This window comes from Microcaecilia unicolor, chromosome 12 (assembly GCF_901765095.1).
Source record: "Microcaecilia unicolor chromosome 12, aMicUni1.1, whole genome shotgun sequence".
Classification (NCBI taxonomy): Eukaryota; Metazoa; Chordata; class Amphibia; order Gymnophiona; family Siphonopidae; genus Microcaecilia; species Microcaecilia unicolor.
In genome coordinates this window covers 90,181,059-90,193,191 of record NC_044042.1, presented here as the reverse complement: position 1 = coordinate 90,193,191, position 12,133 = coordinate 90,181,059, and the positions used below count along the sequence as shown (strand labels likewise).

The 12,133-nt window shown below is 42.7% G+C and overlaps 1 protein-coding gene across 1 annotated transcript in view; it reads left to right on the top strand.

Annotated features, from left to right (window-relative positions):
• The window catches only part of LOC115481955 (acid-sensing ion channel 2-like), a 263,330-nt gene that overhangs the window by 150,449 nt on the left and 100,748 nt on the right, over positions 1-12,133 (top strand). The window contains 1 exon segment of the mRNA XM_030221447.1: positions 76-226. Coding sequence (XP_030077307.1) covers positions 76-226 — 151 coding nt within the window.

The window sequence follows — 12,133 nt, the reverse complement described above, 5'->3', positions numbered from 1 at the left end:
CAGTGAGTGCTTCTCAGGTCATGGACTAGCTGGTTGACCCTCTTCTAATGTTCCTGTGCCTTTCTTGTTTTGCAGTTAATCTACCTGCCACCTCCATGGGGTGAATGTCGAGCAGCGGAAATGGGGTCTGACTTTTTCCCAGTGTACAGTATCACTGCCTGCAGGATAGACTGCGAAACCCGATACATCGTGGAGAATTGCAATTGCCGCATGGTTCACATGCCAGGTGGGAGGAGGGGAGGGCTCATAGCATGGTGTACTCCCGTATACATCACATTTATTTTTATTGTTCATTTTATTTAATTAGATTTTGCTCACACCTTTTTCAGTAGTAGCTCAAGGTGAGTTACATTCAGGCACACTGGATATTTCTCTGTCCCAGGAGGGCTCACAATCTAAGATTGTACCTGAGGCAATGGAGGGTTAAGTGACTTGCCCAAGATCACAAGGAGCAGCAGTGGGATTTGAACCGGCCACCTCTGGATTGCAAGACCGGTGCTCTAACCACTAGGCCACTCCTCCACTCAGCAACATTCCATGTAGAATCTCAAATAGTAGAAACATTTCATGTAGAATCTCAAATAGTAGCAACGTTCAATGTTCCACTGCACTAACCACTAAGCTACTCCTCCACTAGCAACATTCCATGTAGAAGCCTGCCCTTGCAGATCAGCAATGCGGCCGCGCAGGCTTCTGTTTCTGTGAGTCTGACGTCCTGCACGTGCGTGCAGGACGTCAGACTCACAGAAACAGAAGCCTGCGCGGATGATCTGCAAGGGCAGGCTTCTACATAGAATGTTGCTAGTGGAATAGCAACATTAACATTCCATGTAGAATCTCAAATAGTAGCAACAGAATCTCAAATAGTAGCAACATTCCATGTAGAATCTTAAATAGTAGCAACAGAATCTCAAATAGTAGCAACGTTCGATGTTCCAGTGCACTAACCACTAGGCTACTCCTCCACTAGCAACATTCCATGTAGAAGCCTGCCCTTGCAGATCAGCAATGCGGCCGCGCAGGCTTCTGTTTCTGTGAGTCTGACGTCCTGCACGTGCGTGCAGGACGTCAGACTCACAGAAACAGAAGCCTGCGCGGATGATCTGCAAGGGCAGGCTTCTACATGGAATGTTGCTAGTGGAATAGCAACATTAACATTCCATGTAGAATCTCAAATAGTAGCAACAGAATCTCAAATAGTAGCAACATTCCATGTAGAATCTTAAATAGTAGCAACAGAATCTCAAATAGTAGCAACGTTCGATGTTCCAGTGCACTAACCACTAGGCTACTCCTCCACTAGCAACATTCCATGTAGAAGCCTGCCCTTGCAGATCAGCAATGCGGCCGCGCAGGCTTCTGTTTCTGTGAGTCTGACGTCCTGCACGTGCGTGCAGGACGTCAGACTCACAGAAACAGAAGCCTGCGCGGATGATCTGCAAGGGCAGGCTTCTACATGGAATGTTGCTAGTGGAATAGCAACATTAACATTCCATGTAGAATCTCAAATAGTAGCAACAGAATCTCAAATAGTAGCAACATTCCATGTAGAATCTTAAATAGTAGCAACAGAATCTCAAATAGTAGCAACGTTCGATGTTCCAGTGCACTAACCACTAGGCTACTCCTCCACTAGCAACATTCCATGTAGAAGCCTGCCCTTGCAGATCAGCAATGCGGCCGCGCAGGCTTCTGTTTCTGTGAGTCTGACGTCCTGCACGTGCGTGCAGGACGTCAGACTCACAGAAACAGAAGCCTGCGCGGATGATCTGCAAGGGCAGGCTTCTACATGGAATGTTGCTAGTGGAATAGCAACATTAACATTCCATGTAGAATCTCAAATAGTAGCAACAGAATCTCAAATAGTAGCAACATTCCATGTAGAATCTTAAATAGTAGCAACAGAATCTCAAATAGTAGCAACGTTCGATGTTCCAGTGCACTAACCACTAGGCTACTCCTCCACTAGCAACATTCCATGTAGAAGCCTGCCCTTGCAGATCAGCAATGCGGCCGCGCAGGCTTCTGTTTCTGTGAGTCTGACGTCCTGCACGCACGTGCAGGACGTCAGACTCACAGAAACAGAAGCCTGCGCGGATGATCTGCAAGTGCAGGCTTCTACATGGAATGTTGCTAGTGGAATAGCAACATTAACATTCCATGTAGAATCTCAAATAGTAGCAACAGAATCTCAAATAGTAGCAACATTCCATGTAGAATCTTAAATAGTAGCAACAGAATCTCAAATAGTAGCAACGTTCGATGTTCCAGTGCACTAACCACTAGGCTACTCCTCCACTAGCAACATTCCATGTAGAAGCCTGCCCTTGCAGATCAGCAACGCAGCTGCGCAGGCTTCTGTTTTTGTGAGTCTGATGTGGCCCTGCCCCACCCCATTGTGGTACCAACATCTTGGTGCCAAGTTATAGTATTACCTAAACTATATCATCATCAATTCAGTGTTAGGCTTCATCAATGAAGTGTACTGGCTATGATATCTCATAGCTCCAGGCTATTTCAGATCTGCAGCACGAATTGTGAAATAATCATCTGCCTCCTGAGCTGTAATGATTTTGTTAAACTTTTTTAGAATCTAATCAATTTCTAATTCTAATTTTATTTAAACTCCAATTAAAAGGATAAAATATATAAAGAAGAAAAATCAAACAACAAAAACAGCAGCCCTTCTACTTAGCTGATAAGCGATTTCGCATCACACCAGCACAGCGCTGAAAGTGAGTAAATCAAGTTCCCGACGCCCACTGTATAGGGAACAAGGCGTTTCAGCTCCGTAGAACCTGCATCAGGGGCGGTCGTGATCTGGGCGCTGAGTGACGAGTTAACTGCGATGTTCAAACTGTCAGAAAGACGCCAAGACTGAAAGCCAAATCAGATCTGAAATAGCCGGTTCACTTCATTGATGGTGCCTCAACGCTGAATTGATGATGATACAGTTTAGGTAATACATATCTTCCACCACTGATGCTCATATAAAACACTTCTTCTTTATTCCTATGTTATACAAATTGTTTTGGAAGTGTTGGATTTTTCCCTTTTTTTTTTTTGTTTGATATTGCCAAGTTATAGTATTATTATTATTATTACATTTGTACCCCGCACTTTCCCACTCAAAGCAGGTTCAATGCGGCTTACATAGTAAAAGGAATACAGAATATTATTAGAGGGTAAAAGTAAAATATATCAGAATAAAAGGCAAGATGAATAGGTAGAAATAGGCAATGGAGAGGGGAGTGAGGTGGGAGATATTGATCTACCAACAGGCGAAAATACCTTAAACTAGAGTACAATTATTAATCTCTACCCTTATTAAGTACTCACTTTACAATACTGTTATGATATTTCATTAATACTTTTTATTTTAAACAGCTTACAATGCCATACATATATCCCTATCACTAATCCTCATTCATACATCAATCATCCCAGCACTCCTACTTCCTAGCCTTTTGCTATCAAACTTTTATCGCACACCTGTTATCGGCACGAAATACTAATATAACCACAAGACATATACAAACAGTTTTCCCATCTGTCCATGTTTATATATCACAGGGACCTATTTTCCATTCCAAACTATTCCAGTTTAAAAGGTCTTCTTATATCAATGTCCCATATGTATAAATCAAGATAAAGCCAAAAGAACAGTCCACCGGAATCCCGGTTAGATAGCTTTTAAAGATCTTCTATCCACACATGTAGCTGTATTCAGCGTGTGTAGTCACAGGCATAGGTAAGGCTGCTGGCTGAACTGCATTCATTCATTCAGCAAATCATCATGGAGTCATCATGTTATAGTATTGCCAAGAAAGTGTATTACTAGCCATGGTCTTCACAGCACTGTGGGTGGTGTTTTATTCTAGAAACTTAAACAGAATCATTGTTTTTTATGTTTATATTTACATTTCCGAAATAAAACCTACACTCTCTCTTGCCCTGGATTTTCTCCCAGCCTTTGAATCTTGTTCCTGTCCATGCCTTCGATCAGGGCAATTTGGAACTCTGGCAGACAGCTTGCAATACCCGCAGGCCTGCAAAATAATTTTCAAAGGAAGCCTCTGTCCCCCTGATAGAGCTTGCCTTTGAAAATTCAAGGCAGGGTGACAGGAACACATGTACCCCATAGCATTTGTACTTGTTTTTATAGTAGCTGTGAAGGGATCACAGTAAAATATTTTATTTATTTGTAGCATTTGTATCCCACATTTTCCCACCTATTTGCAGGCTCAATGTGGCTTACATTTGCCGTACTGGCAGATGCCAGTTCCGGGTAACAGAATTACAAATGGTATTGCATTAATGAGCATACATACATGGTAACATATATGGAACATAGTGTATATGGAACCGATCGTGATATATATATATGCCATGTGAATACATACATGGTAAAGAATACATTATGGTAGTGCAAGAAGTTTCCTGAGTAATAAATTAGATTGTGACAGACATTAGGTCATCGATTGTAGAGAAGACCTATTCAATATAAGGTTTAAAGTGGTAGTGCTTGATCATTAATAGCAAAGAGGTTAAGCAGTCATGTGATAAAAGTTCGGAATTTTATAGATCTTGTATAATGTTAATATTTAGTATTTAAGATGGATGTTTATGGTAGGCCTTCTTGAAAAGATCTGTTTTTAGTAGTCTTTGGAAGATGGTTAGGTCTTGCGTTGTTTTTCTGGCCTTTGGTAATGCGTTCCATAGCTGCGTGCAGATGTATGAGAAGTTGGTCGCGTATATGGATTTGTGTTTTATCCCTTTACAGTTAGGGTAGTGGAGATTGAGGAATGTGCGTGATGATCTTTTTGCGCTCCTAATAGGCAGGTCTATAAGGTCTAACATGTAGATCGGGGCTTCTCCGTATATGATTTTGTGAACCAGGGTGTAGTCTTTGAACGCAATTCGTTCTTTTAGTGGGAGCCAGTGTAGTATTTCTCTCAGGGGTTTGGCGTTTTCATATTTCGTTTTCCCAAATATGAGTCTGGCTGCTGTGTTTTGAGCGGTTTGCAGCTTCTTGGTGATTTGTGGGGACAGAGCTGCCAAGTTACCCAGTTCCAGGAGACAGATTTAGGTCACTCATGGGTTTCTGATAAACCCTATCTTGTTGCATTGTGGGACCTTGAGCACTGATTTTAATGCGTAAAATCAGGGACTGCAATTACCAACTGCATTGGGATGTAACTTAAAAACCAGAACTGGCCAAACATTCTCCATCCTGGAACTGGATGACTTATCTGAAATTCCTTTACATGCTTTCTGTTCCCCATCCCCATAATTTAACACAACCTTCCAGTAATCCTCCCATTGCTAGTATTCCTTTATTTACTAAAACAATTGATTCGTATGTTAGTCAACAGTTTTCTTCAAATTTGGAGACATTTTTATGCTTGCATTATACCCTAGTTTGGGTTTCGACCCTCTCATAGTACAGAAACTTTTACTGTTGCTGATGTTGCACGTGAAACAGTAGCTATGTATTGGAAGACAAATGTTGCTGCTTCAGTTCGATATATCTGCAGCTTTTGATGCAGTTAATCACTGTTTTAAGATGGTTTCATGAGTTTTTAACTAAGCATAGTTACCAAGTTCAGTTTAATGGATCACTCTCTAGTCCAGTGTATTTCAACCCGTGTGCCGCGGGAGTTGGGCCAGCTTAATTTGTGCCAGACTACACTACGTTTTCTTGTCTCTAGCAGTCAGTGGCAGGGAGCAGTGATTCATACAGCCTGTTCGCATCAACCCCGGATCCTCCTCTCTGATATAACTTCTTGCTTTCACATAGGTGGTAAGTGTCAGAACGCTCCAGGGTTGACATAAGCAGGCTCGATTACTTGCTGCTCGCTGCCACCAACCACTAGAGACAAGAAAACTTTTAAAAGGTATACAGGGGGGAGGGGTCAAGAGAGACAAGGGGAGATGCCTGGTGGCTGGCTGGAGAGGGGACAGGAGGAAGAGCTATAGGACTATTTTTGTGGGGGTGGGAGGAAGAGAATGTACTTATGTACTAAATGCTGGAATATTTCTGAGGGTGGGGGGAAGAGAAGGTCGATCCTCACATCCACCAGCCACCTAGCTATCTACATTCCTAATAATTGAATCACCACAACAGCCGTCCTAACCCTTTCCTCCTGGTCAGAAGCTCCTGGAGACACATCTTCGGTTCGAGAGGATATTGCATCCGTTGGTGGGATGGTCCTAGCTACAGGGTTACTTCCAATTTCACCAGGTTGACGTTCTCCTTTTAGGAGACCTCTCTCCTCCAAGGTACACAGGGGCTGCCAGACTGGAGGTGGAACTTCTCTGAAATGTTCCTGTAGGCCTCCTCTATGTACCTCTTTGTACACCAGCCACCCAGCTATTTACATGCCTACTAATCAAATCTCCAACTACAACAGCTGTCCTAACCCTTCCCACCTGGGTAGATAATAATGTGTGATTTCAATTACCCAGATATTGACTGGGTAAATATAAAAATCAGGGCATACTAGGGAGGTAAAATTCCTTGACGAAATCAAGGACTGCTTTATGAAGCAGATAGTGGAGTGCATGATCTGGTGCAGGATTTCATATTGGCTTTGGAGTAAGTTCACACAGGAAATCCAACACATTTGCATTTAATTTTCAAAAAGGAGACTATGAACGGTGAAAAAAACAACTTAAATAGGAGCAGCTGCGAAGGTCAAAAATTTACATTAAGTTTGGATGCTGTTCAAAAATACTATCATGGGAGCCCAGGACAAATATATTCCGTGTATTATAAAAGGAGGAAGGAAGACGAAGTGACAGCTGGCATGGTTAAAAAGTGAAGTGAAGGAAGCTATTAGAACTAAAAGAAAATCCTTTAGAAAATGTAAGAAGGATCCGACTGAAAATATAAGAAACAACATAAGGAATGCAAGTCAAATGCAAAGTGCTTATAAGGTATATTAAAAACAAGAAGCCATCAAAAGAATCAGTTGGACCACTAGATGACCAAGGGGTAAAAGGGGCACTCGGGGAAGCCAAAGTCATAGCGGAGAGATAAAATGAATTCTTTGCTTCGGTCTTCACCAAGGAAGGTTTGGGAGAGACAGCAGGCCAGAAATGGTATTCAAAGCTAACGAGTCAGAGAAACTGAATGAAATATCTATAAATCTGGAGGATGTAATGACACAATTTGACAAATTGAAGAGTAGCAAATCACCTGGACTGGATGGTATTCATCACAGAGTACTGATAGAATTGAAAATTGAACTTGTACAACTATTGTTAGTAATATGTAATTTATCTTTAAAATCAAGGATGGTACTGGGTGGCCAGTGTAACGCTGACTTTTATAAAAGTTCCAGAGGTGATCCAGAAAATTATAGACCGGTGAGGCTGACGTTGGTGCTGGGCAAAATGGTAGAGACTATTATAAAGAGCAAAACTACAGAGCGTATTCAAAAACATGGATTAATAAAACAAAGCCAACATGGATTTAGTGAACAGAATGTTTCCTCACCAATCTACTACATTTCTTTAAAGGGGTGAACAAACATGTGGATAAAGGTGAGCCGGTTGATGTTGTGTATCTGGATTTTCAAAAGGCATTTGACAAAGTACCTAAATGAAAGACTCCAGAGGAAATCGGAGAGTCATGGGATAGGAAGTAATGTTCTATTGTGGATTAAAAACTGGTTAAATGGTTAGTATTCTCAATGGAGAAGGGTAGATAGTGGGGTTCCCCAGGGGTCTGTCTGGGACCGTTGCTTTTTAACATACAGTATTTATAAGTGATCTAGAAATGGGAGTAACTAGTGAGGTAATTAAATTTGCTGATGACCCAAAGTTTTTCAAAGTTAAATTGCAAGAGGATTATGAAAAATTTCAAGAGGACCTTATCAGACTGGGCATCCAAATGGCAGATGATGTTTAATGTGAGCAAGTGCAAAGTGATGCATGTGGGAAAGAGGAATCTGAACTATAGCTACATAATGCAAGGGATCTTGGCGTCTTCACTGATAAGTTGAAACCCTTTGCTTATTGTGTGACGGTGGCTAATAAAGCAAATAGAATGTTAGGTATTATTAGGAAAGGAATGGAAAGCAAAAATGAGGATGCTGTAATGCCTTTGTATCACTACATGGTGCGACCGCATCTCAAATATTGTGTGCAATTCTAATCAGTGCATCTCAAAAACGATATAGTGGAATTAGAAAAGGTACAGAGAAGGGTGATGAAAATGATAAAGGGGATGGGATGACTTCCCTATGAGGAAAGACTAAAGCAGCTAGGGCTCTTCTTTTTGGAGAAAAGACAGCTGAGGGGAGATATGATAGACGTCTATAAAATGAGTGGAGTGGAACGGGTAGACGTGAATTGCTTGTTTACTCTTTCCAAATATACTAGGACTAAGGGGCACACAATGAAGCTGCAAAGTAGCAAATTTAAAATGAATTGGAGAAAATATTTCTTCATTCAATGTGTAATTAAACTCTGGAATTCGTTGCCAGAGAATGTAGTAAAAATGTTTCAAAAACGTTTGGATGGCTTTCTGAAAGAAAAGTCCATAAGCCATTGTTAAAATGGACTTGGGGAAAATCCATTGCTTATTTCTAGGATAAGCAGCATAAAATGCTTATTTCTAGGATAAGCAGCATAAAATGCATTGTACTGTTTTGGGATCTTGGCAGATGCTTGTAACCTGAATTGGCCACTGTTGGAAACAGGATGCTGAGCTTTATAGACCTTCGGTCTGGCCCAGTCTGTACTTAAGCTAGGAAACCTGTTGCAAAGGCAGTGCAGAAGAGTCAAAAGATCCCTTATAAGGGCTCTATCATTGGGCATCCTTTCGATCTCCTGCCGTCGGTCCTTTAACTCATGGACCACAGCTCATGCATGTGCCTAGGAGAGCTGGCGTCGGCTGGTGCTAGATGCATCGATGAAGGAGCGACCCACAGGACCGACGAGGCACCTAGGTGTGCTGGGGGCAGCAGCAGCGTAGGTAGCTCACTGCATTAAGGAGGCAGCCTGGAGCCCTGGGGAAAGCTGTGGAGCCCACTACAACACCTGATGGCGAAAGGTGAGCCAGAGCAGGGGCATGGCTGGGGCCATAACACTATGTAGGCACATCTACAGGCTGCTACCCTGATGCCCTCTTATAAAATTATCCTTCACAGGGGAGGCAGAGGTCATGCTTTATTAAATTTGCAGAGTATAAGCCTCTTTGACAAATTTCCATGGAGGAGGGGCCACAGAAGCCATCCATTTCTTTATCCAAAATAGTCCTGCAACCCAATAATTGAAATGTAAGTTGGGGAGAACCATCTTTCTCTGGTTCTCTTGTTTTATAAGACTAATGGAATGAATGTTTATTATCCACATAAAACTAGTGACTGGACACTTAGGCGGTAATTCTCTATAGGTCGCTGAAAGTTAAGCACCAGGATGATGCTTGCTAAGCATAAGTACATAAGCATCGCCATGCTGGGACAGACCAAGGGTCCATCGAGCCCAGCACCCTGTCACCGACAGTGGCCAAAAGAACAAGCAATTTGTCCCGCCCATTCTAGAAATACTGTATTCCCTCGTCCATTCAACAACATTCTATGGCTTTTTCCTCCAGGAAGCCGTCCAACCCTTTTTTGAAGTCCGCTAAGTTAACTGCCTTAACCACCTTTTCTGGCAGCGAATTCCAGAGTTTAACTACGCGTTGAGTGAAGAAAGATTTCCTCCGATTCGTTTTAAATTTACCACACTGCAGCTTCATCGCATGCCCCCTTGTCCTAGTATTTTTGGAAAGCGTAAACAGACGCTCCACATCGACCCGTTCCATTCCACTCATTATCTTATAAGACCTCTATCATATCTCCCCTCAGCCACCTTTTCTCCAAGCTGAAGAGCCCCAGACTCTTCAGCCTATCCTGATAGGGAAGCGTAATTACGCATGGAATTGCCATTATAGAATGCTAGCATAAGTCCACAGTTATGTGCCTAACTTTAGGCACAAGCTCAGTGGCTTGTGCCTAGCTGCTTGTAGTTAGACACATAACTATTAATATTCTATAGCGTGTGCATGTAAGAGTTCAGGATACCCTCCCAGGTCCATGCCTCCCTCGCAAAATCTACAGCACACAACTGTATGTTCAATTTCTAGAATCCTGACTAAGGGTAGTTACGTGCGTAACTGCTAATTGGTACCAATTAAGTCAATTATAGCCAATTTATTCATTTAAAACACTTTTAACCCGCTTATAAACTAAGCGGTTTCCATAAAACATACATATTAAAATAACAAAAATACATTTTCATTAACATACATGACATGAAGTGCTACCATCACAAACTCTTCAAACCTGCATGGTTGTTAACTCCAATTAGCAGCTAATTAAATTAATTTACACACATAACCGGCACTATTGTATAACTTGCAAGTGCGACTTTTCACACTAAACATCAAATTCTGCTTGCAAGTTTATAGAATTAGAGGGTTAGGCCATTACTTTAGATACATATCCAGATGTAAATAGTGTCATTTACTTTTTTTTCCCTTTCTCAAATTTTTATTAGATACACAAGCAAATTACTTGTTACTGAAAAAGAGAAGTCTGACAATAACTGAAGAAAGACAATATAATTCAAAAAAATATTAATTTGCTCTTCCAACATTCCAATGTCTCTGGCTGCGTTCGTAACCACCAGCTGACATCACTCTTCCACATTGGAACGTTGCAAGAGCAAATCACTATTAGATTCGAAGCCAGGAGGCGGGACCCTCCTCCGAGTTCCCCCCCTCCCTCCCTCCAGACCCGCCCTACGAGTTCCAGACCCTTCCTCCCTCCGACTCGACTCAGTTCCAGCCCGACCTCTTCTCCCACTCCCACAACAGTCCTTTGCCTGCCCCTCATCTTCCTGCATGCCGCCCACCCAGAATTTAAAAGGCATTTAAAAAAAACAGAGCTGACCCCTCTGCTACCCTCCCCTCCTCCCCTCTTACCGGGGTCCTGGCAGCAGTGAAACGCAAACAGACTCGGTGAGTTGGCGCCTTCCCTTCTCTTCGCTCTGAGCTCTGCCTCTGGTCCCGCCCTCATTTCCTGTTTCCGCAATGCTGGGATGGAAAGCACGGGAGATCTCCTGAGGGATTAAAGCTTCATTGGAGGAGGCGATCCATGAAAAAAAAGGAGCAAACACAAATCTTCACCTGCAGTAATTTTGAGACATTTGTTTTATGTGCTCCATCGTCAATCATTACATAACTGTGCACTCATTGATTGACCCCTGATGAAGGCTTTTTAAAGCCGAAACACGGACTGTGTAGGGTCCAAATAAAGTTTTGATTCGGGAGCATATTACTCTTGCGTTTGGACTGATCTCTTGAAGTTGGTTTCTTTCCACTCTTCTTGTGTTGCTGTACTTTTGTGGAAAATGTGAAGCCCTTTTGGTTTTTGCGGAACATTTTTTAAAGCAGGAGTGTGGTGGATTCTTTTTTCATGTGAAGCCTCAGAAGGACTGAGTACTGGTGGTGGAACCTCAGGCCTACCGGAGTTTCCCTCCAGTCCTGGCCTTTATCTCCATTCCTTTCGTTTGGGTGCCCGACCTTGTGGGGATGGTGATGGGACAGTGACTGAGAGGGGACTGTCCGGGGCCTGGGTTTCATAAAATGGTGCCCAACGTGGGGTGAAGGCATTAAACCCCACCGGAGAGGTTATTTTTCTCAGAGACTATTTTTCCCTCATAAACCAAAGAGACTATATTTTTTTCCACCCACTGGAAATGGCATTGGAGTTTTTGCAGAGTGGGGAGGTGTCTAGTAGCACCAGAGGAATCCAGGAGGACAACCCATTTTGCAGAATCAAGCCAGAGCAACCGCCCAAGTATGTGAGTAGCTGGGGTGTATTGGGCAGGAAAACCAACATGGACAATATGGCTACCATTCTCACCATCGTGAGAAGTGGACGAGAAGGAAGTATGCCCTTAACAGATGTGCTGAGTTTGAGGAGTGTCTTGATGTCAGAGCACAGAGGGGTGAGACAGCCAACATGGACAAGGGAGGAGGAGTTAAAGACCGTGGCCTGGACATGGCATTGTGGAGAGAACGCGAATGTCCAGTGCATTCAGGTGATCCACAGTGGATTGGGGTTTCTACTCACCGAGG